At 47.9% G+C, this 26165-nt stretch overlaps 1 protein-coding gene across 3 annotated transcripts in view; it reads right to left on the reverse strand.

Moving 5' to 3' along the window:
- Positions 1 to 22971: 22971 nt before the first annotated feature.
- The window catches only part of PPP1R12A (protein phosphatase 1 regulatory subunit 12A), a 211806-nt gene continuing 208612 nt past the window's right edge, over positions 22972 to 26165 (reverse strand). For all 3 annotated transcript variants that reach the window (XM_044979766.1, XM_044979750.1, XM_044979757.1), the window contains one exon: positions 22972 to 25427. In XM_044979766.1, the coding sequence (XP_044835701.1) occupies positions 25341 to 25427 (87 nt within the window). In that variant the 3' untranslated portion in view covers positions 22972 to 25340. The remainder of the gene's footprint in view (positions 25428 to 26165) is intronic.

Consider the following 26165-nt stretch of genomic DNA (forward strand, 5'->3'; position numbering starts at 1 on the left):
TCGGCCAGTCATAGCATGGGAGAATATTGTGTGGCCCTGCACTGGCGGATGGAAGGCCAATATGGCTGCTAGGTGCACCTTGACTGACGAGGGAGCCAGGCCCTGGGCTCTAAGGTGAAGGAGGTAGTCCAGAATAAATTGGATTGGGGCGGCCACCGGGGAAACGCCCTGCTCATCCACCCATCTGGAAAACCGAGACCACTTTGCCAAGTAGGCTCGGCCCGTGGAAGAGCACCTAATTTCTAGAAGGATGCGCCGAACCCCTTCCAAGCCACATCCTTTCCTCCTTACCTCACCATTGAGCAGCCACGCCATGAGGTGGAGTGCCGCTAGTTTGGGGTGGAGAAAGCGGCCCTGGTCCTGGGAGAGCAGGTCTGGGCGGGACAGCAATGGCCATGGCGGGGCGACCGCCAGGCCTGTGGGGTGTTCTGTACCAATGCTGCCTGGGCCATGCCGGGGCAATCAGAAGGACCCGAGCCTTGTCCGACTTTATCTTTTCCAGGACCTTGCCGATCAGCGAGAACGGGGGAAAGGCATAGAGAAACTGGCTTGTCCAGGACAGGAGGAAGGCATTGGAGATAGTGCCCCATCCAAGGCCGCCCCCCTGGAAGCAGAACCGGGGACAGCGATGGTTCTGCTGAGTCACGAACAAGTCCACCTGGGGAGTTTCCCACACTTGGAAAAGTGTGCACCACCTCTTGGTGGAGAGACCACTTGTGCTGAGAGGAGAAGTCCTTGTTCAAGCAATCTGCCCGCGCGTTCCGGGCACCCAATAGATGGAAGGCCTGTAGGCAGATGTCGTGGGCTATACAAAAGCCCCACATCATGAGGGCTTCGCAGCAGAGGATTGGTTCTCATCTTGCCTGTTGTTATAGAACATTGAGGCCATGTTGTCCATGAAGACCCTGACCTCCGGGCCCTCCAGGTGCGAGCGGAAGGCCTTGCACACCAGCCATACTGCCCTGAGCTCCTTGATGTTTATGTGGAGGGTCAGATCCTGAGCCAGCCACAGACCTTGAGTCTGAACGTTCCCCAAATGAGACCCCCATCCCAGGTCCAATGCATCGGATACCAGTTCCAGCAATGGGGACTTGCCCCTGAACAGGACTCCTTGGAGCACGTTTCTTGGGGAGGACCACCACCATAGGGAGGTGATCACTGGCTTGGGCACCATGAGGACTTTGTCCATCCAGTCCCTGGCCTGGGAGAACTCAGAGGCCAACCAGAGCTGGAGGGGCCTCATCCTGAGTTTGGCATGATGGACCACATACGTGCAATGCGACATGTGACCCAAGAGCTGGAGGCACACTCAGGCTGTTGTCACCAGAAACCTTGTGTCCGTGTTGATGACACCCTTCAGGGTCTCGAACTTGTCTGGTGGGAGGGAGGCTTTGGCCGACGTGGTGTCCAGGACCACCCCGATAAATTCTATGCTTTGTACTGGGACTAACATGGACTTGGTGTTGTTTACCAACAGGCCCAAAGTGGTGCACGTGGACAGAAGGAGTGAGTTCTGATCCCGCACCTGCGACCGGGAGCTGCCCTTGACCAACCAGTCTCCAGATGAGGAAGATCTGGACCCCCCAGCACCCGAGGTAGGCCGCCACCACCAACATACATTTTGTGAATACCCTGGGGGCAGTGGATAGGCCAAATGGGAGGACCATAAATTAGTAGTGTTCCTGAGCCACCATGAAATGGAGGAAGTGTCTGTGCCCCTCGAATATATGAATGTGGAAGTACGCGTCCTGCAGATTGAGGGCGGCGTACCAGTCCCCGGGATCCAGGGAGGAGATGATGGAGGCCAGGGAGACCATGAGGAACTTGAGCTTCACCATGCACTGTTACAGGCCTCGCAGGTCCAAGATGGGCCTGAGCCTCCCTTTGGCCTTTGGGATAAGGAAATAGCAGGAGGAGTTCCTCTTGCCTTTGAACTCCCCCGGTACCGCTTCCACCGCTCCTAGGCTCAGGAGGTTTCCCATCTCCTGCTCGAGTAGAGCCTCGTGCAAGGGATCCCCCCAGGAAGGATGGGGATGGTGGGTAGTTGGGCGGGGAGGAAGTAAACTGGAGGGTGTAGCCCCAGGAGATGGTGTTGAGGATCCATCGGTCCGAGGTTAGCTGCGACCACTCCAGGAGGAAACCACACAACCGATTGGAGAAGGAAATCTTTATTGGGGGTGGATCCCTGATGAGAACTGGCAGGCTCCCCCAGGCATCCCATCAAAACCGCCTTTTCCCCGCTTGTTAGCCCTTGGAGGACCCAGGCTGGGGAGCAGGCTGAGACTGCCTCTGTGGGCACCTCTTATAGTCCAGCGACTTCTTATAAGCCGTCTTGTATTTTGACTGGGTAGCCTGAGCGGGAGTCTGTTGCGGCTTGAACTTAGGTTTAGCCGGAGCCGGACCATAGAGACCCAGAGTCTGGAGAGTCGTGCGGGAGTCTTTCAGGCCATGCAGCTTTGTATCCATTTGTTCCACAAACAGAGCTTTGCCATCAAACAGGAGGTCCTGCAGGGAGGTCTGCGCCTTGCTGGACAGCCCAGATTGCAGGATCCATGACGCCCTTCTCATGGACACCGCGGAGGCCATGGACCGCAGGGCCGTGTCCGCTGCATCCGAAGCTGCCTGCAGGGTTGCCCTGGCAGCTGCTGTGCCCTCCTCCACCAGCGCTTTGAACTCCTTCCCGTCGCGCTCCTGGAGAGAGTCCTCTAACTTGGGCAGGGAGCTCCACAGATTGAACTCATACTGGCCCAGGAGAGCCTGGTGGTTTGCCACCCATAACTGGAAGCTCGAGGATGAATACATTTTCCTTCCAAATGAGTCCAACTTCCTTGAATCTTTATTTTTCGGGGTAGGGGATTGTTGGCGCTCCACTACGGGTACTGCTAGGGGAAAAACTTCTGGCACCGGTGTACGTGGCGAGCACGCAGGCACATCTACTGTGGAATACACATGAGCAATCACTCGAAAAAGAAATGTGCTTGGCCTACAGAAGCAACAGAGTGCAGCCCTCTAGTTTACACAGTGACCCTAACATGCTGTGCTGTTAAAGTGAGGTGTTAGGGTGATGGGATTAATAATGTTTTTTTTTAAATATTTCAGCCAGATTCAGTGCTGAAGTAAAGAGCTGGCTGGTCAGCCTTAGAGACTGAAGTTCTTTCTGGCTTCCCACACTGTCCCTGATCTGGGAGCCTCTAGGGGAGTGAGAATAGTTTAGGATCTAGGTTGGGGTGGGCACACTTTTTGGCCTGAGGGCCACATCTGGGTATAGAAATTGTATGGCGGGCCATGAATGCTCCGGAAATTGGGGTTGGGGTGCGGGAGTGGGTGTGGGCTCCAGAGTGGGGCCAGAAATGAGGACTTGACGGTGTGGGAGGGGGCTCCGGGCTGGGGGGAGGTGAGGGCTCCGGCTGCGGGTGCAGGTTCTGGGGTGGAGCTGGGAATGAGGGCTTTGGGGTGGCTCAGGGGCACACGCTCCAGGCGGTGCTTATCTCAAGCAGCTCCCGGAAGCAGCAGCCTGTCCCCACTCCAGTTCCTAAGTGGAGGTGTGGCCAGGCAGCTCTGCTGCGTGTTGGTTCCTGGCCAATTGGAGCTGGTGGTGGCACTTGGGGCAGGGTCAGCATGTGGAGCAGAGCCCCCTGGCTGCCCATATGTGAAGGAGCTGGAGAGGGGACATGCCACTGCTTCCGGGAGCCACGTGAAGCGACCCCCAACCCTGCTGCCCAGCTGGAGCACTGGCACAGGGCAAGCCCCAGAACCCGCTCCCCAGTGTGAGCTCAAGGGCCAGATTAAAATGGCAGGCAGGCCGGATAGTTTGCCCACCCCGACCTAGGTCCACTCAGTGCATAGCCTGACACTTCAGTGCTGATTATGAAGTTGCAACTTGTCCAGCAGGAACCAAATTGAGCTCACAATCTCCTTTCCCACAGACTGATAAGTAGTCATCCTTGGGTAACAACTTTCTGTCAGTAATGACCTTTACTGGATTTCAATTGGCAACCCAGATGTGAAAAACTTGGTGTCCCATTTCAATCTTCTGAGTCTGCAGGCCCCTTTAATGGGCTCCTGATAAAATTGGCTCTGGTTCGGCATGTTTTTGTGTGTGAATTAACTTTAGATTTCTATTCAGATCAAAACACTTCCTCTCTCATTTCAGAATTTGTTTAACATTCATCAAGGCAGATTTTTCTTGAGCAAATACTACATACTCATGTAAAAAAAAAGCTATAGGACCCACACCATCCTTCCAGGCAAATACTACATGGAACTTTGTGCATAACTTTCTAGATCAGATTTTGTTCAGAAGGGTGGTGATTCATCCTATCATTCACTGGGATAAACGGTGGGCAGGACTGAAACAGCTTTCTTGTGCCACCTACTGGCTTACATTGTAATATGTAAGAAATCCTTTCAACCATGTTGATGCTTAATCTGGAAGGTTCGCAAAACTACTCCCAATGTGATTGTCTGTTAGGCCTGGTCTACACTAGGACTTTAATTCGAATTTATCAGCGTTAATTCGAACTAACCGCTCAACCGTCCACACCAGGAAGCCATTTAATTCGAACTAGAGGGCTCTTTAGTTCGAATTTGGTACTCCACCCCGGCAGGTGGAGTAACGCTAAATTCGCACTTGCTAGCTCGAATTAGGCTTGGTGTGGATGCTAATCGAACTTAGCAGCTCCGGGAGCTATCCCACAGTTCACCACTCTGTTGACGCTCTGGACAGCATTCCGAGCTTGGATTCTCTGGCCAGCCACACAGGAAATGACCCGCGAAAATTTGAATTCATTTTCCTGTCTGGGCGGTTTGAATCTGACGTTCTGGTTGCACATCGGGGCGAGCTCCGCAGCACCTGCAACGATGCAGAGCTCTCCAGCAGAGGAGTCCGGGCAATCCCAGAATAGAAAGAGGTCCCCAGCATGGACTGACCGGGAAGTCCAGGATCTGATCGCTGTGTGGGGCGAGGAGTCTGTGCTCTCGGAGCTGCGCTCCAACAAGCGGAACGCGAAGACCTTCGAGAAGGTCTCTAAAGCCATGAAAGACAAAGGATACAGCCGGGATGCGATGCAGTGCCGCGTGAAAGTGAAGGACCTAAGACAAGGGTATCAAAAAGTCAGAGCGGCAAACGGACGCTCCGGAGCCCAGCCCCAGACATGCCGCTTCTACGAGGCACTGCATGCCATTCTAGGTGGGTCTGCCACCAGTGCCCCACCAGTGACGGTGGACTCCGAGGACGGAATAGTGTACCGGGACAGTTCCCCCTCCCTGTTCGCCGATGGGGAAGATGAGGAAGGGTCTGTTGAGGACGGCGCAGGCGACATCGAACCCACTCCCGCTTTCCCTGACAGCCAGGATCTCTTCATCACCCTCACAGAGATCCCCTACCAACCGTCCCCGCCCGTTAACCCGGACTCGGAATCAGGGGAAGGATCAGGCGGTAAGTGCTACAAACAGGGATACATTTATTTTTTTAAGAAACAGGGATATATATAAAAAATAGAAATACTATATAACAATTTTTAAATATGAAACTAGACAAACAGCAGGTCTACACAAACAGCAATGGAGCAATAGTCCTCTGGGGATAGTTCAAAAAAGCTCTCAGAGAGCAGCTGGAAAAGCCTCAGCAAGAGGTTTCTTGGGAGAGGTGCTTTATTGGGTGCTCCGTTGAAGCACACTCTTCCGCGCCAGGCCATCCTCAGGTACAGGGGGACCATCGCCTCGACAAGCATGGCAGCGTATGGTCCTGGTCTGTGCAGGGCTTCTGTTAGCATCCGCTCTCTCTGTGTGCGCCTGACACGCCTCAGGGTGATGTCGTTGTGGAAGTGCTGCATCTAATTAGTGGAATTAGTGTACCGTTACTATTGTGCATGGTAGACTTTTACTTTGCATAAGAATGACCCTCGCTTAACAGAGTTTTACTTTGCATAAGAATGACCCTCGCTTAACAGCCACGTGTTGCAGGCCACAGAGGAAACGCATACAGGGGTCTTTCCCGTTCACTGGCGGGAGGTGCCGCATAACGCTCATCTTTTCTGCTTTGCACATTGCCTCCAGCAGGAGAGCACAGCTAAGCAGTAACTGATAAGCACTCTGTACTGTAAGGCTTACCAGGACTTTGTGCAAGAGGGATGCAGCTGTCTCTCCTCGCTTGTGCGCTATCCAGTGCAATCGCGCCGCCAATGAGAGCGTATTCCGAAATCTCGGACTAGTTCCGAGATCTCCTGAGACTTGGTTCCCTGTTTGGTCTTCTTAACTGAAACTGACTAGACTGTGTTTACTGTTGGCAAACATGTATTTGTTCAAGGAAATCACCTACTTTTTCGCATCACACAGCTTCGGGTCCTTCCCGGACTGCCCCGCCATCCCCCTCGCAGAGGCTGGCTCAGATTAGACGCCGAAAGAAAAAGACAAGGGACGACATGTTCCAGGAACTGATGGCCAGCTCCAGAGCGGAGGCGGCAGAGCAGAGACAGTCGAGGGAGAGCCTGTGTCAGCAGCATCGCACACACATGGAACGGGAGGATAGGTGGCGGCAGGAAGACCAGCAGGCGACTCAAACGCTGCTTGGTCTAATGAGGGAGCAAACGGACACGCTCCAGCGCCTTGTAGATGTTCTGCAAGACCGCAGTCAGGAGGAGAGAGCCCCCCTGCAGTGCATCTGCAACCGCCCTCCAACGCCAAGAAGTCCTGTCCCCCCCTCACCCAAAGTGACAAGACGGAGGGGCGGTAGGGGCCGTGAGAACTGTCCCTGCACCGCAGCACACCGATAATGTTCGAGACAACTGTCGCGCTGTAAATTTGTACAAGCTCTTTCCTTAAAGCATCAACCAGTCCCAACTCCAAGTTTAAACCCCCCACTGTGTACTACATTATTAAAAGCGGTTTTGTGTTACTGACTGTTTCCGTCACGTTTCTGGTGTCAGAAGACTTTCTGTTGTTCTGTAGGGGGGGGGGGGGGGTTGTAATTTCACTGCATAGCCCACAGTGCCATGCTACAGACTTGGCTGCAGGGTCAACTGCAGGGCACACACAGACTGCAGTCACTAGGCACCAGGGACAGTCTGTGTGGTGTATGCTGCCCCGGGTCTTTCCTTGATGTGTATGCTTGTGCAGGGTCCTGGTGCCTGACATCCCAGAATGTAAAGGCAGGCTTCCCTTCACATGCACTTGGACCGTAGTCACGATCCTCCCCGGTGCCCTGAGCCCCAAAAAGAGACCTCATCCAGGGGCAGATACTCACCCTTCCCCCACACCCCTCACCCCTTCCAACGCCCAAACCCACAGCCGTCATGTTAACCCCTATCCAAAGACGGCACCCCTCGCCCCTTCCTGCAAACCCACCCATCAGTGCACACCTTAACCAGCACAGAGTGCTTCCATGTTTCAACGAAGAAAGAGAAATGCAAAGTCAACGAAAGATTTATTATTAATTACTAAAACATGTCCTTAGTTTTAAAACGTCCTTCGGAACTGGGGGAAATTTGGTTTATGATCAGGCTCTCTTAAAATCAAGTGGACAGTCACAGGTTACCCTGCTCTGCGAGGAAACTCGCTTTCAAAGCCTCCCTGATGCATATCGCTTCCCGCTGGGATATTCTCTCAGCACGGGTGTCTGGCTGATCGTAAACAGCAGCCAGGCGATTTGCCTCAACCTCCCAAGCGGCCAAAAAGGTCTCGCCCTTGCTCTCACAGAGATTGTGGAGCACACAGCAAGCAGCAATCACTACGGGGATATTCTTTTCGCTGATGTCCGAGCGAGTCAGTAAGGTCCGCCATCTCCCCTTGAGACGTCCGAAAGCACACTCCACCACCATTCTGCACTTGCTCAGCCGGTAGTTGAAGAGTTCCTTTTCACTGTCCAAGGCGCCTGTATAGGGCTTCATGAGCCAGGGCATTAGCGGGTAGGCCGGGTCCCCGAGGATCACTGTAGGCATCTGCACATCCCCAACCGTTATTTTGTGGTCCGGGAAGAAAGTGCCTGCCTGGAGGCGTCTAAACAGACCAGAGTTCCTGAACACACGCGCGTCATGAACCTTGCCCGCCCACCCGACGTTGATGTTGGTAAAACGTCCCCTATGGTCCACCACAGCTTGCAGCACCATTGAAAAGTAGCCCTTTCGGTTAATGTACTCGCTGGCCTGGTGGGCTGGTGCCAGGATAGGGATGTGAGTCCCATCTATAGCCCCACCGCAGTTTGGGAATCCCATCGCGGCGAAGCCATCTATGATGACCTGGACATTTCCGACAGTCACTACCTTTGAGAGCAGTTGCTCAACGATTGCGTGGGCTACTTGAATGACAGCAATCCCCACGGTAGATTTGCCCACGCCAAAGTGGTTCGCTACTGACCGGTAGCTGTCTGGCGTGGCAAGTTTCCAGAGGGCTATGGCCACTCGCTTCTGCACACTCAGGGCTGCTCGCATCCTTGTGTCCTGGCGCTTCAGGGCAGTGGACAGCAAGTCACACAGTTCAAGGAAAGTGCCCTTACGCATCCTGAAGTTTCGCAGCCACTCTGTGTCATCCCAGACCTGCAGCACTATGCGGTCCCACCAGTCTGTGCTTGTTTCCCGGGCCCAGAATCGCCGTTCCACACCATGAACTTGACCCATTGCCACCATGATCTCCACTGCCCGGCGTACCCTGCTTTCTGAGAGGTCTGCGCCACTCTCCTCACCGTGCTGCCGGAGCCTCCTCGCCCGGTTTCTCAGCATCTGACTGTGGAAGAGGTGGACGACGTGCGAGGAGTTGACAACGGCCATAAGTGCAGCGATGATCGCAGCGGGCTCCATGCTCGCAGTGCTGTGGCGTCCGCGCTGTAACCGACCAGACAAGGGCGCGAACAGATTTCCCGCCGGCGCTTTCAAGGAAGACAGGGAGGGCGGGATTGACGGTTCAATGACGACACATTTTTTCCCCCAGCATGCATTGGGGGGAAATCCCACAATTCCAATGGGCAGCAGGGAGTGCGGGAACTGTGGGATAGCTTCCCACAGTGCACCGCTTCCAAAGTCGAAGCTGGCCCCGTGAATGTGGACTCAGAAGTTCGAATTTGTGTATTTAGTATGGATACACAAATTCGACTTATTAAGGTCGAATCCACAAATTCGACTTAAGTAGATTCGAAATAGTCCTGTAGTGTAGACAAGCCCTTTGTATTAGTAAAGTAATATTATAGCATTAAACATTCATGCTATAACTGAATCCACATGAGCAACTTTATTTTTCCCCTCTTGTAATCATCTTTGGTAACAAAGCAGTAAATCTAATCAATATCCAAGTTTTGTTTTAAAATGCAGAAAACATATTAAAAGTTTGCACCAGGGTTTTCTCAAACTTCTTCAGTATGCAGATCACATCTTAATAGAAGTTGTCTTGTGCACATCTTCCTCTCCTATTTGGAGTCAACTACATGTGGCAACTAAAACATTTGATTACATAGAATGATGATGGAGTCTCACATTGGTGTGGACGTACAAGGATTCAGCAAATGCTATCATAGGCGCCGACTCCATGGGTGATCCGGGGCTGGAGCACTCATGGGGAAAAATTGGTGGGTGCTCTGCACCCACCGGCAGCTCCCTGCCCCCCCACACTCCAGCTCACCTCCGCCTCCTCCCCTGAGCATGCCACTGCGTCCTGCTTCTCCCTCCTCCCTCCCAGCACTTGCACCACAAAACAGTTGTTTCACGCGGCAAGTGAGGGAGGGAGGGAGGAGGGGGAACACAGTGTGCTTGGGGGAGGAGGCAGAGCTGGGGGCGGGGATTTGGGGAGGGGTCCAATGGGGCAGGGAGGGGTGGAGTTAGGGCGGGGACTTTGGGGCAGGGGTGGAGTACCCACCGGAGGAAAAAAAAAGTTGGCAACTATGAATGCTATAGGTGAACACATATCTGTGATGTTAGACCAATGGGAGAACTGCAGGCACGGTTACATGTGGGACAGATAAGATTGTCCATGACCATTGCAGGTCTGTTGTATCCTCGCTTTGCACGGTTCATGTTTTTCACATAAAATGTTAATGCCCTTTGCTTCAAAGCAGTTAACAGCAACATGACAAATCTGCCACCATCTTTCTCTGTCATGGATTGTTGCTTCCCAATTGCGAGGGTCAACCAGACATGCTTTCAAGTATGACTTCAGTGTGTCTATACTGTTTGCACTGGCCACCATGAGAACGGGTACCTTGATTTAGCTGACCATAAAACTCAGCCTTGGGTATTCTCAAGTCAGCCATACATGAGGTAGAGGTGTCCTTTATGTGCTCCTGCCTGGAATACACTGGAGTTGCTGGGTTTGTTGGGAGAGGAGGCTGTGCAGTTGCAGCTCTGATCCAGCAGTAGGAACTTTGACACCTATGAGCAGATTGCTCATGGCATAGATGAGAAGGGGCACGAAAGGGACACGCAGCAGTGCCATGCTAAGATAAAGTTGCCGAGGCAGGTGTACCAGAAATCAAGAGAGGCCAACAGTCACTCTGATGTGGCACTGAAAACATGCCGCTTTTACATGGAGTTGCATGCCGTGCTCACTGGCGAGCCCACCGCCACTGCCTGAGCCCCTTGGATACTTCTGGGGGACTGGAGGCAGCGGCCACTGGAGTTAACCCTGAGGACGAAGGGGTGGACAAGAAGGTCAAGCTGGAGGAGGGTTTGGGACAGGCTCATCCAGTGGCGTGGCAAGCCAGAACCTCTTTTTGATTCTGGAGGGGTCTAGCCAGCCTGGCTCTGGTGCACCTGAAGCAGGAGAGGGAAGCTCCGGTAAATATTCATTTTGCTTTGATACTGCACGGTTACATGAGGTAGAGGTGCCCTTTATTTTGTTACATGGTGCATTTGGGAGAAGGGATTGAAATTAACAACACTAGGTACTGTTTGCAACTGCTTCGCATTCCCCTGTGCAGCTGTGCAGTGGGGGCCTTACAGAAAAGTTTGTTAATGCACATCAAGATCTCCTGGGAATTCTCCATAAAGACCTCTAGGAAACTTTCCTGCAATACTCTGCCAAAGGTTCCTTGGCAGAGCTGGTTTGTTTTTTCTCCTCTTGTAGGAAACTTTGCCATGCTAATCGGCAACTACTTCTGCAGGAACCAAAGCAGCACACAGGTGAGCAGCATATGGATCCTGTCTGAAGCCGCCCGCAAGCAGGAGATGCATCCTTGCCTCTTTGGTTACCCTCAGCAGTGTAATTTCAGCTTCGATCACCCCTCATCTGTGGAAAACAGTGCCAGTATTCAGAATAGTGTCTGTAAGCGCTTGTACTGATCCCCTTCTGAAACCACCCAGACCCTTTGTCCCATCTTGCACCTCCTCCCCCCCGGCCCAACTCACCATGTTCAGTGCTCTGGCCATGCTGCGTGCTTGCCAAGGGAAAGTGAGAAAGCGGTGTATGCAACTTTTATGATTCAAGACTGAGTGCAGGCACAATACTGATTCTGTGTATTGTTACTTTTGCTTCTTCAGATGTGCCCTTGAGGGCCAGTTCCTACACACTGGCGGAGGACATATTTCAAGATGTGCTGCAATCGTCTGAGCAGGCTTATAGCGAGCACAGAGCATGGAGAGTGACAGTAAATGAAAAACTGGAAATGGATATCCAGGAGAGGAGACAGGGGCAGGAACAGATAATAGAAGGGCAGGAACAGATGATAAAGCTCATGGAGGACCAGAGATGTTCAGGTCCCAGTTGGAACACATGTGTGCTTGACTCTCCCTGCAGCCCATACAGAGCGGTGTTCCATGTCCTCCCCAAACTCCCCCCAAACATTCGTTGTATGTTCCCAGCCCACCGCAGTACCCTTTGCACTCCAGGCCTGGGGACATTTTCCATAATGACAGCTGGACTTACATTCAGCTGTGAGATCCTCATTTCAGAGTGCTACGCAGTGTCATGTCTCTTGTAAGAAATGTTAATCTGTGTATTGCTGTTTAATAAAAAATTAATCTTACAAAGACAATGATTCTTTATTTGTGACCTACACACGGTGGTTGCAGCAGGGTAAATTACCATTTTTGACTAGGTGAAGCTCCATGTGATACATATGCAGACAATGCTTGGGTGTGAGATTCAGACTTTGATTAGTCAGTAATGTTGATTTCAATTATAAAAATCCTTCTCCAATCTAATTGTGGCCAGAAAACTACAGCCTTCTCAGTCCATTGACCTGTGGTAAGTAACTGGTCCTTTGGGACTAGGAGTAATCTGAATATTGCTGTGATTCTTGGTGTTAAGGGACATTTATCACAGAGATACCCTGGTTCGTGTTGTCACCAGGTGAGTGTATCCAAGGGGAATGTCTTTGACTTTGTTTAAGGCTATTAATGGGTCTGAGGAGTTGGTTGGTGAAATCTAGGTTTAAAACTCATGACCAGTTTGAGGTTTGTGCCGTGAGTGTTTTGCCAGTTTGCCCTGAGGTTGGTACTCGCACTTTTGTGTCACCGATGGGAGCATCAAAAAGACTCTTCAACTCCCATGACAAAGTAAACAAACACATCCAAATAGGTAGGATAACCCTCCATAATAGTTCTACTGCCGTACTGCGGGCTAATCACCGCCAGCACTCAGTGCTCAGCTGCTGGCCCATTTTTACTAGCCATAGACTAAAATATGGGTGTCTGATTACTAATGATGGAGAGAGGAATGACTGGCTTAGAGGAAAGGTCTACAATTGGCTAAACTTAATACAGATGTGCAGAAGTCATCCCATCAGCATTTTTAAAGTGCGGGATCCAAGTTGGAGAAGGACGAGGGGTGGGTTATTTTGATTATCAGACTTGAGGGTCGGTCCCTTTCTTGCTTTTGTCTGATTGATAGGTCCATTCCTGAGATAAGAAATTTATACCATCCTCTCATTCTTCCAAGAAATGGGAAGGTAAAGTCAAATAGCGGTCAGAAAAAAGCTCCTTGCTTAAATTAATGAATAGACTTGTCAGCCAAGAAGGAACCAAACAATGAACTTCACTGCTTTGTGCATTTCAAATTCTGTCTCAGCTGCATGATATGTTGGCAATCAGAAATTAATCATCTCTGAGATTAGAAAAGTGGAGAGACTTTAATCTTACCAAGGAGCCCAGTTGTAGAGTCACGGATCTTCACAACAGATGTTCAGAGGCTATTAAAGATCAAATTTTCAAAGAAAGTTAGAAAATACTCTTATGTTGCAAGGTAAATTACCATTTTTGACTAGCTGAAGCTCCATGTGATACATAGGCAGACAATGCTTGGGTGTGAGATTCAGACTTCGATTAGTCAGTAATGTTGATTTCAATTATAAAAATCCTTTGCCAATCTAATTGTGGCCAGAAAACTACAGCCTTCTCAGTCCATTTCCACAGACATCATCCACGCCCTTTTTCACTCTAAGATGAGGCTACTGTAATGCACGCGATAATGGATTTTAATTATAGTACCATAAGACACTAAGGCCTGGTCTACACTAGGACTTTAATTCGAATTTAGCAGCGTTAATTCGAATTAACCGTGCACCCGTCCACACCAGGAAGCCATTTAGTTCGACCTAGAGGGCTCTTTAGTTCGAATTCGGTACTCCACCCCGACGAAGGGAGTAGCGCTAAATTCGACATGGCTATGTCGAATTAGGCTAGGTGTGGATGCAAATCGAACTTACTAGCTCCGGGAGCTATCCCACAGTGCACCACTCTGTTGACGCTCTGGACAGCAGTCCAAGCTTGGATTCTATGACCAGCCACACAGGAAACGACCCGGGAAAATTTGAATTCCTTTTCCTGTCTGGGCACTTTGAATCTCATGTCCTGGTTGGACATCGGGGCGAGTTCAGCAGCACCTGCAACGATGCAGAGCTCTCCAGCAGAGGAGTCCATGCAATCCCAGAATAGAAAGAGGTCCCCAGCATGGACAGACTGTGAAGTCCTGGATCTGATCGCTGTGTGGGGCGATGAGTCTGTGCTTTCGGAGCTGCGCTCCAACAAACGGAATGCAAAGACCTACGAGAAGGTCTCCAAAGCCATGGCACTCAGAGGATACAGCCGGGATACAACGCAGTGCCGCGTGAAAATCAAGGACCTGAGACAAGGCTACCAAAAAGTCAGAGCGGCAAACGGACGCTCCGGAGCACAGCCCCAGACCTGCCGCTTCTACGAGGCACTGCATGCCATTCTAGGTGGGTCTGCCACCACTGCCCCACCAGTGACCGTGGACTCTGAGTATGGGATAGTGTCGAGGGGCAGTTCCTCGGCGATGTTCGCCGATGGGGAAGATGAGGAAGGGTTTGTGGAGGACGACACAGGCGACAGCGCTTACAATACCGCTTTCCCCGACAGCCAGGATCTCTTCATCACCCTCACAGAGATCCCCTACCAACCCTTCCCGGCCGTTAACCTGGACTCAGAATCAGGGGAAGGATCAGTCGGTAAGTGCTATAAACATGGAAACATTTATTTTTTAAAAAACAGGAATAAAAAATATGTAAAAACTATATAAAACCTTTTGCTTAAAAAACTATATAAAGAGAAGGTCCACACAGATAGGGATGGAACAGAAATCCTCCTGGGACAGTTCCACGAAGCTCTCGGAGAGCAGCTCGAAAAGTCTCTGCAGGAGGTTCCTGGGGAGAGGTGCCTTATTTGGTGCTCCGTGGAAGCACACTCTTCCACGCCAGGCCATCCTAACGTACAGCGGAATCATTGCCTCCACCAGCATTGCAGCGTACGGTCCTGGTCTGTGCAGGGATTCGAGCAGCATCCGCTCTCTCCCTCTCCGAGTGACCCGCCTCAGGCTAATCTCGTTCGGCGACTGCTGCATCTAATTAGGGCAATTAGTGTACTGTTACTATTGTGAATGCTTGACTTTTACTTTGCATAGCAATGACCTTCGCTTAACAGCCACGTGTTGGAGGCCGCAGAGGAAAAGCATACAGTGATCTTTCCCGTGCACAGCTGCGAGGGGCTGGAACAGGGTCAGACTTTATGCTTTCCAGATTGCCTTCAGCGGGAGGGCACAGCTATCCATTAACTGTTAAGCAGCCTATAGTGTAGTGCTTACCAGGCCTGGCTGCTACATGGATTCACCTGTACCGCCCCGCTTGTCCGATCTCCTGTGCAAGACCGCAGCCAATGAAAGCGTATTCCGAAATCTCGAACTTGTCCTGAGAGCTCGTGAGACTAGGTGCCCTGTATGGTCTTGTTCACAGAAACTGACTAGACTGTGTTCAGTGTTTGCAAACATGTATCTTTTCAAGGAAATCACTTCCTTTTTCCCATCACACAGCTGCGGCTCTTTCACGAACTGCCCCGGCATCCCCCTTACAGAGGCTGGCGCAGATTAGGTGGCGAAAGAAAAAGACTAGGGACGACATGTTCTCAGAACTGGTGGCTTGCTCCAGAGCCGAGGTGGCCGAGCAGAGACAGTGGAGGGAGACCCTATGTCAGCAGCAGCGCTCACACAGCGAACGGGAGGACAGGTGGCGGCAGGAAGACCAGCAGGCGACTCAAACGCTGCTTGGGCTAATGAGGGAACAAACGGACACGCTCCGGCGCCTTGTAGATGTTCTGCAGGACCGCAGGCAGGAGCAGAGAGCCCCCCTGAACTGTATCTGCAACCGCCTTCCCCCGCCACAAAGTCCTGTCCCCCCCTCACCCAAAATCACAAGAAGGAGGGGCGCTAGGGGCCGTGAAAACTGTCACTCCACCCCAGCAGAGCGCTCATGTACCAAACAGCTCTCATTCCCTAAAGTGTGAGAAGTGCTTCCCTTCCTGGATCACCCAGTCCCAAATCCAAGTTTCATCCCCCCACTGTGTAGTTGAGTATTAAAAGTAGTTTGTTGTTATTCACTGTTTCCGTCACGTTTTCCTTGTCAGAAGACTTTGTGTGAAGGGGGGGAGGGGTTTTTTAATTGCATAGGACAGCCTCCATTACCAGGGTACAGACTTGGGGGCAGGATCAACAGCAGGACACACACAGACTGCAGTCACTAGGCACTAGGGTCATTCTGGGAGGTGAATGCTGCCCCAGGTCAGTCTGTGAGGTGTATGCTGCCCCAGGGTCCTAGCGCCTGACATCCACAAATGGCAAGGCAGGCTGCCCTTACCATGCCCTTCCCCCCTAGCCACGAGCCTCTCCGATGCCCTGAGCCCCAGCAAGAGCCCTCATCCACGGACACATACTCACCCTTCCCACACATCCCTCACCCCTTCCTACGCCCCAACCCCCAGTCCAGAGCCTGCATCCAAACTCCGTCCCAAAGACGGCACCCCTCACCCCTTCCTGCAAACCCACCCCTTCCTGCACACCCACCTGCAACCGTCCTCCCCCCAGAGACCGCTGTAGGAGCAGGAGCCTGTCATTCCTCTAGTGTAGAAGCGGTCTGGACATCAGTGCACACCATACCCACCACAGTCCGCGTCCATGTTTCAACCCTTGAACAGGAATTCATAATTAAAGAAAACTTTATTAATAATCAGTGTTCCATTAAAGTTATTTTAAAACGTGTGTTGGAAGGGGGGAAACCTGGAGAACGGGGTATGTAACCGCAGATCGAAGTCAACAGTCACTGAAACAGGCTCAGGTTCAGCTTCTCTGTAAATCAACTGGAGAGTCATAGGTTACCCTGCTCTCCGAGGAACCTATCTTTCAAAGCCTCCCGGATGCACAGCGCTTCCCGCTGGGATCTTCTATCGGCACGGGTGTCTGGCTGAGCGTAATCAGCAGCCAGGCAATTGGCCTCAACCTCCCATCCCGCCATAAAGGTCTCGCCCTTGCTCTCACAGAGATTGTGGAGCACACAGCAAGCAGCAATAACAACGGGGGTATTTTTTTCGCTGAGGTCCGAGCGAGTCAGTAAGCTCCGCCATCTCCCCTTGAGACGTCCGAAAGCACACTCCACCACCATTCTGCACTTGCTCAGCTGGTAGTTGAAGAGTTCCTTCTCACTGTCCAAGGCGCCTGTATAGGGCTTCATGAGCCAGGGCATTAGCGGGTAGGCTGGGTCCCCGAGGATCACTGTAGGCATCTGCACATCCCCAACCGTTATTTTGTGGTCTGGGAAGAAACTACCTGCCTGGAGGCGTTTAAACAGACCAGAGTTCCTGAACACACGCGCGTCATGAACCTTGCCCGGCCACCCGACGTAGATGTTGGTAAAACGTCCCCTATGGTCCACCAGTGCTTGCAGCACCATAGAAAAGTAGCCCTTTCGGTTAATGTACTCGCTGGCCTGGTGGGCCGGTCCCAGGATAGTGATGTGAGTCCCATCTATAGCCCCACCGCAGTTTGGGAATCCCATCGCACCGAAGCCATCTATGACGACCTGGACGTTTCCCAGGGTCACTACCTTTGAGAACAGTTGCTCAACGATTGCGTGGGCTACTTGAATCACAGCAAGCCCTACGGTAGATTTGCCCACGCCAAAGTGGTTCGCTACTGACCGGTAGCTGTCTGGTGTTGCAAGTTTCCAGAGGGCTATGGCCACTCGCTTCTGCACACTCAGGGCTGCTCGCATCCGGGTGTCCTGGCGCTTCAGGGCAGGGGACAGCAAGTCACAGAGTTCAAGGAAAGTGCCCTTACGCATCCTGAAGTTTCGCAGCCACTGTGATTCATCCCAGACCTGCAGCACTATGCGGTCCCACCAGTCCGTGCTTGTTTCCCGGGCCCAGAATCACTGTTCCACACCATGAACTTGACCCATTGCCACCATGATCTCCACTGCGCGGCGTACCCTGCTTTGTGAGAGGTCTGCGCCACTCTGTGACTTCCTGTCCTCACCGCGCTGACGGAGCCTCCTCGCCCGATTTCTCAGCAGCTGACTGTGGAAGAGGTGGACGATAAGGTGCGAGGAGTTGACAACGGCCATAAGTGCAGCCATGATCGCAACGGGCTCCATGCTCGCAGTGCTGTGGCGTCCGAGCTGTAACCGACCAGAGAAGGGCGCGAACAGATTTCCTGCCGGCGCTTTCACGGAGAGAGGGCGGGAGTGATGGTTCAATGATGACAGTTACCCAAAACCACCCTCGACACATTTTTCCCCCCAGCATGCATTGGCGGGAAATCCCAGGATTCCAATGGGCAGCGGGGAGTGCGGGAACTGTGGGATAGCTTCCCACAGTGCACCGCTTCCAAAGTCGACACTGGCCCCGTTACTGTGGACTCACACAGTCGAACTAGTGTATTTAGTGTGGATACACAACTTCGACTTCATAAGGTCGATTCCACAAATTCGAATTAAGTTGATTCGAAATAGTCTTGTAGTGTAGACGTACCCTAAGGCTGGTACAGAATGTAGCAGGCCACCAAGATATCTTACTGAAATCACATCACCAGGGCTCCATAATTCTCAGTGACTGCCTCTTGGTTTCCTGGTAGAAACAAAGGGGTTTTGTTCAAGCTTTAATGATCTGGAACCTGTTGGTCCAAAAGTCTGCTTTCTCCAACCTATGCTATGCTGTTGCAGTTGGAATCAGCAGGGCACTTAAGCTTGGCTTAGGAGAGGCATTCTGCATGTAGGATGCTTGACACTCAGATACATTCCCTTCCTCAATTCAGAATAGACCAAATTTACTGGCCTTTAGCGTGGTGAGCAAAGTCCCAGCTTTATGGGTAGAGTGAGGTAAGGAGAGAACAGGGACTTCGAGGCAGGATGAGAGAACCTGGATGTTGTTGCTCTAGTTATAAAGGTTATTTGTGTTATAGAATTGAGCTGACTGATTTCTAATTTAATAAAATATAGGTGAGTGATCTTTTAATTTTCAGGGGACCTAGAGCTCCCCATTTTTCTCCTATTACTGATTAGACATGGAAAGTGTGTATCCTTTAGATGAGGAAAGAACTGCTGGTTTAGGGCAACAATTCTCAAACTTTTGCATTGCTGACCCCTTTCACACAGCAAGCCTCTGAGTGCGACCCCCCTTATAAATTAAAAACACTCTTCAGAAACATTATAATAAATGCTGGAGGAGCAGCAGTATTTAGGGGTGGAGGCTGACAGCTGGTGACCCTTCTAATAACCTCACAACCCCCTGAGGGGTCACAACCTTCAGTTTGAGACCTCTTGGTTTAGGGTTTGTTTGAAGTGCTGTCACCTGTTCGATGTCCAAAGTTTCTGTTTACTAAATATTATGGAGAAGGTGCTTTTTTCTATTAAACACTTATTTTGCAGAGTTATTTAATATCTGAAGGAATAAGCAGGCACAGCTATTGTCCAGTTATGACTGCAGGATATTTTAAGTGGAGAATAAAGTGTATTTAAGACTAAGTGAGAAATAGTTTGACACTTGGCTTCCCAGGAAAGAAACTGCTTCTCTTCTGCCTCCTCACCCCTTTCTCACTGTGTTTCCAGGGTGGTTTTTCAAATTAATTATTTTTTTAGCAAAAACAAACAGTGCAAGTTTGTGTTGGCCTGGGCTCGCTGGCATTTAACACAGGGAAGCAATGCTTTGGGAGATGGATTGTGCTGCCTTGCCTAACTATTCTTGATAAGCTTCACTAAGCTAGGAAGACAAAAGTGTAAGGGCCAACTAAGTAAGGAGGATTGAAATAATTACAAAGTTGGAATGTGAGGCTCTGGTCCCTGCTATAATTATCCATAGATAGAAACTTTAGACATCCAACAGGTGACCGCACTTAAAAAAGAAACAACCCTCAAATCATAGTTTCCTCTTTTTTTCTGAAGATTAGATATGGCAAATATGTAATCCGTAATAGCAGCAAAAAGGGGAGGTGCTGACATAAGCAAGAATAGTAGATGATTTAATCAGCATGGCAGCAGTTGTGTGTGTGTGTGTGTAAGTGATTCATTAGGAATGTTTTTAAATCCTATCGTGTATGCACCTTTGAGGCTGCTGTACATGACTACTCTAAACTAAAACAGAAATCAGTCTAATTTTGAGCAGGATACAGCTGCAGCTATTTGCTACCAAATACCAGCTACTGCTCAGGCAAGCAAGACAAATGCGAAAGACACCTGCTTAATAAAGCTGACTGGAAATTTTCCAGCAAAACATTTTTGCATTAGAAAGTGCCCATTCGTCAAAACCAAGATTTTTGTGGAAACATGTAGATTTTGATGAATCTTCCAACAGAACATTAGAAGATTTTGAAACCCAGCTGGTTTCCTATCAATTTGACAACCCGGCTCTTCAGCTGCCCTGGAGCTGGGGACTCCAGGCCTTCCAGACTCTCATGCCAGTTGGCTCCATGGGCTGCCTGACTTCCACAACCTGGGAGCTAGCGCCTGAGACTTTGGCAGTTGCAGGGGTCAGGTAGCCCTAGGGTCCCTGACTCTAAAGCAGGTAGCATGGTGGGGCTGCCCAGAAACCAACAACACTGAAAGGCCAAGAAGCTGCTGACTGAAATTGACACAATGCTGATCAGTTTCAGGACTGCTCACTACTGAATTACAGCTATGAAACTGATCAGACTGGCCAGTTAGCAAATACAAAAGAACCACAGGAGCGAGTTTTGGTGTTTTAAAATGAAAAATTGCAGGATTTAAGTTCCAGGGAAAATTGAGTTTTTGGCCTTGTTCAGATATGGAAAAAATTGTCTTCCAAAAACACTATTATCGAACAAAAAAAATCTGTTTCCTGGCCAATTCTAGTACTTAACAATAATACTTTCCCCTGCTATCTGTGCTTTTTGGCTTAAGGTGAACAGAATCGCTCTCAAACTAGATGTTAAAATTCAGTATATGTGAGCACCCCCCCTTTAAAAAAAAACCTACGTAAAATAGGTGACTATCATCCCTGTCCCCCCAAAAGTAGTCTAGGTATTCTCATATGAAAATGTCCAATAAATGTCAGATGTAACTATGAGTTCTACAGAAGTTCATTTTATTTAGTTTTTTTAAAACAAGAAGATAATTCTTATAGGATTTTTTAAAAAATAGGAGTATTCTACTAACTTTGAGTTATAAAAATTATAGAAAAGTTTTATAGAATTTCAGTATAATTTAACTTAGAACTGAAGAATGTCTTTTTCTTAAGCCACACACAAAGGAAGCATTGCTAGATGTTCTGGAAGTAACATTCATGTCTCTCAAGAGGTATTATGTACTGATGAGAAGAAACCCCAAAAAGGCAGTTGCAGGCCTTGTGTTATTTTCCGCACTCTATTTAGTGGAGTCCCAGCCATATATGTAACATTCCATAATACACACACTCAGTTTTGTATTGGCTGGGTACTTACATCTAGTCCAACAGTGAATTGCATCTTTATAGTTTGGTGCAACAGAAAAGCTGCCTTTCCTACATGTATAAGCTTAACTTCAAAGAGATGCAATTTGAAATTAAAATTGTTGCACAACTTCCGATTTTGCAAGTGGATAAACAGGTCATAAAAGAACCAAGTTTACTATCTTCATGCTGCATCATGAAGTAAAATATGTGGAAGCCCCAACTGAAAGAGGGGGAAATTATTTAATCCAGTAAAAATGTAGGTACCTTTTAAAGTGCCCCCCCTTTCCATTCAGAAGTGAATAACCTCATCCTTCCTCAGAGCAAAGTGTCAGCTAAGTATGACAAAATCAACAAGATAAAACGTATGCCATTACTAACCTTAGGCCAGGGACACACAATACGGGGCAAGGAACTCCACGTTTGAGCTGGTTCTAGTTCTGATGGATGGGTTTGCTGCCTCTCCCTATACAGAACAGGCATAGGGGGTTAGCATACTGGCTAGACAGATCTGAGGACACTGGCAGAACCCTCTCTATCAAGATTCTCAACTTCTAAGATGGTGTGACGGCTGCTCCCTGCCATTTCATTCCTCTCACAACACCATGGAGATTTCCTATGTATGATTATGCTGACCCTGTTGGAAATTAAGTAGTGTCTGCTCTATTGAATGAAAGCCTCTTGATCAAGGCTATGATAGAGATAGCAGCTCTCCCATTTGGTGGAGCCAGATTTCTGTAGTAGACATGCAGAAGACTTCTGTAGGAGCAAAGTAAAAAGGAAGATCCCATGCAGTTAGCACTCTCCTTCCTTACACCCAAAGGGAGATGTGGAATCAGTGGATCTACATTTGGAATTCCTGCTTGAGGGGAGACACCCTTGCTAGCCCTGATGGAGCTAGCATGCTAAAAGCAGAGAGAGTAGCTGGGGTGGATCAAGGGCTTCCTGACAAGTACATACCTGTGGGTCTCAGACAGGATCATATGCAGGGCAACTAGCCCCTCCTGCACCTACACTCTTTTTAGCACACTATCTCAACCAGAGGGAGCACAGCACAGTATGTCTCAAGCTAGAATTTACATCTCCAGCTTGAAAGGTAGACATACCCGAAGGTCAGTATCCTCTGTTCACAGACATGTGAATGGAGGGGTCAATTGATCTCCCTCCCCATGTTTAAAGTGGTGATTTGACCAAAATACTTTTCCAATTTATAAACTGAAAACAAATAAATGCTTACGCCTTGTCTCCAAATAAGAGTACATTTGTTTTGCTTTAATCCAAACACATTAGTGTTCCTTTTCTTTAAAAAGCAGCTGCTGCACAATGAGGTGGAATAGGTAATATGAAGACCCAGTAGGTCTGCAATGTGGATAGAACAGATCTGGCTTTACACTCTGGAGCACAAAGCAGAGTTTTGCATGGAAGTATGCCAGCTCAGACCATGTCAATGTAGATAGGAGTGGATGATTTTTTTATTTGATGTAGGTGAAAGAACTGGAAACAGAAGAGAAGGGTGCGCAAAGACCGAAGGGAAAATGAATGGTGGTTAACTGAAAACTAACCTCAGTCTTTTCTGGGTACGGGGAGGAAGTGGCAGAAGGCTGCATGGTGTGTGCGCGGTGGGGATTGGGGAAAAGCACAAAGGATTGTTTGGGGAGGGGAACTAGAATCCAAGAGTTCCAATTTGCAGTTTGTCTATCTACAGTAAAGTTGAGTTAGCAAAATGTTTATGGGGAAATGAATTGGTGCTACAGAATAATCAATTACATTCATCAGCTGCTCTAATAGATTCAGGGTTGTATTTTACTGTGGTAATAGCACAAAAAACTGGTTCTCAATTAAGTTCTGCATACAGACAGGTTTATGTAAAATATATAAACATTTGTCCAAGTTGTTACAGATTGCATAAATATGGCATTTTTACTGGTGCATTTACATATGTGCATGTACAATGATGTGCAAATAATCACAATTTGATTACAATCTTTGAAAAGCACTTGAACTTTGCATCCAAGTAAAGCAATGAATGAAAAAATGCCCACTGAATAATTTAAATACCAAACTCATAACATGGTTTAAAATATTCTCAGTAAAACTTTCACACATTTAAAATAGTTTTTATTCATTTTATTTGTATATGTCAAAATACATTTTTTCCAAAAGAGTGGGTTTTGCAACTAGTTTCATGCAGATACAAGGTCTGCTCAGTACTACCAATAAAATCAATATAGCACAGTAGCCGTTCGGTTCTTAGATAAAGAATAAATAACCTAAATATAAAACACTAAAATATTAGAAACACGTATTTACTCATTCACAGGCACTCAAACTTTACCAAATATAATCCAGAATATGCCTTAAGTGTCTCATAACAGAACTGAACATGTTGCATCCATTCAAACTGATCAATTCTCTGCCTTTTATGTTAGCATAAGACAATGGTGGTTCCCTATATTCAGATCCATCTTTCATACAGATCAATTATAACAAGATATCTCAAAAACTATCCTTGTACCTTTAAAATCAAGAATCCTGAGCTTGGTAGTAAGAGCATAACCTTACATCTTCAAAAAACCAATCAACAGAAAGAACATGTTCCCCTTACCAAAAAAACAAAAACAAAACAAAAATAAAACAAAAACAAAACAAAAAACACACAAAAAAACCTCCCCACCCCAATAAAACAAAACCCCTCCCCAAGAAATAGGCAGTAGAACACAATGACCTTTTTAAATGAAGGGGTACAAATTCACATTTAATATAGTATACAATAACCGAGAATACAATAGCTACTACAAGCTTTACAATGTACAATTTATTTTAATGGCTGAACTGTTCAGTGGTATTAGGCAATAGTCTATGTGCCAATAAGATGTCGTCTTGTATAGTTTAGTGAAAATATAAAAGCTGTTTGTTTCTAACAAAAGCAATCTTCACTTAAGTACTTTTTTTAAAAAAGGCCACTGAAATGTATAAAATGGTCTGAACATGATGGTGGTATCAACTCAGATGCCTTTTCACATGGCAATAACAGTGCATATAAACATTGTGAGTGTAATGGGTTAGGTTTTTCAAATGATTTAGTAACTTTACTTTGGCTAGCACAACGGTTTTGGACAGCACTCAGATAAATACAGGTATGTGAAATGTAGTGAAGCAGTTATATTTATGCAACTTTTATTATGGTGAACACTATCAAATGAAAAAATGGGAGTAACAAGGTAATACAAGTATTTTATAGTTCAAACCTTTTGTCAAGATAGGGCTCTGTAGAATGTACAATGTGTAAATTCATTATACCATAAAAATTAATGAACTTTGTTAAACACACTATTCTGGAGTAGCCTAATTTGCATTAACAGACATTTGCAATAGGGAAGATATTCAAGCATGCCACGTGGTGGTCTGAAAATCAAAACAGTACACATTTATATATACAGCATCACTCAGTACCTGCTAAAATGAATGTGAAGATTACAGGATCTAACATGTTTCACTACAAACTTTTTTTTTTTAAAGTGACCAATAAAGGCAGAAAACAGGACTTGTAAAATAATTCTAGTTTCAACTGACTTTAAAGCATCTTGTATAGGAAATAAATGCATATTGCACAAACAGTGAAAGCAAATGTTCCACCAAACATCTCTGTTCCAGGTGGTTGGACAATACAACTCTAGTTAGCAACACAAAGATGTATTTTAAAGGGTTGTGTGGTCTCTGCAAATGATAAAGCTGTGAAAACACTGTACAAGAAAAAAACTGGTACAAGAATAATTAAAAGGGAAAACACAAATCCAAACTTAGATGTAAAGAAAAAACTGAGTATAGAAAAACTATGAACTGTGGCACAACATGAGTAACTGTCTTCTGTGAGAGCTGAAAGCTTTTGTTGATGCAAAAGTGTTTATGTACAACTAAGGCTTACTGGTTAAATATCTGAGGCATATCTGGCCTTGAACACTTTCCTTATATGCTGTAGCTGTAAACAAGATTTCTCAGTCATTTTATCTTCTCAGCAGCTGCACTTTAACATGAAACAATGATCCTGATAAAAAGAACACAGGTAAGAGGGCATTTGGCAGGATATCTGAAAATGACAGTCTCCAAGAAATCTTCCCAAGCTTCCAGTGACTGCCACATCATGGTCCACTGGAGTTGCTAGATATGTGCAATACCATTTTGCTGCTGTAGTAAACCTTTTTATTTGGAAAGTTTGCTTATAACTCTGATCAAGGCCCCATTTTCATCTTTTAGCCTCTGGTTGTCTGCCTTCAAGTCTGGTAGCATCTATCAAAAAATGGAAGCACAATGGTTATTTTGCTGGTATAAAGTAACAAAACTAGACAAGGCAGTCATCAGAAATTGAACCCTTATTCACAGAAGTTAGTTTAGTTCTTTCAGTAATAAAGTGGTTTAGAGCACTTGGCCTTCTGGCATGAAACAATTAGGCTGGAATATAAATTCTCCTTTGCTAGCACCGGATGCAGTAAAACTCAGTAGCCGGAAAAAAATAGCTTCATCCTGCTCTAGGTGCTTTTTGTGCAAAGTAAACGTTGATTGAATTGTTTTAAAGGTTTTAATTACTTACAAGTGCACAACCAATGTTTAATCGATTGATTCTTACTATTCAAGAGGCCCATCTACACTAGCAGTCTGCATTATTTCATCAAGATTTAATATTAAAGCTAAGCATTTCTAGTACTGTTTGTTCCTGCATTGGTTCCAGCTTTCCGTAATACCCAGCCTGATCAACATAACATGCTTCAGCATGTCTACCTGTAGCACTACCTTCAACCTATGCTTCGGATCACCCATCCCAAATAGAGTGTACAGACACCCAAGAAAACTACATTAAAATAACATTAAAGGTTGCAAAGTCAAACATTCAAAAGTTAGAAAATTCCAGAATTAAGGTTCCCCTGGAAGGCTGGGAAATGCACAGGCACAGAGAGTTAGGAACCAACGATGGGGGAGGGAGGGTGGACAGGCACAGGGTGGGGGGGGGGGAGCAGGAGCTGGGATGAC

Source organism: Mauremys mutica, chromosome 1 (genome assembly GCF_020497125.1).
Source record: "Mauremys mutica isolate MM-2020 ecotype Southern chromosome 1, ASM2049712v1, whole genome shotgun sequence".
Taxonomy (NCBI): Eukaryota; Metazoa; Chordata; order Testudines; family Geoemydidae; genus Mauremys; species Mauremys mutica.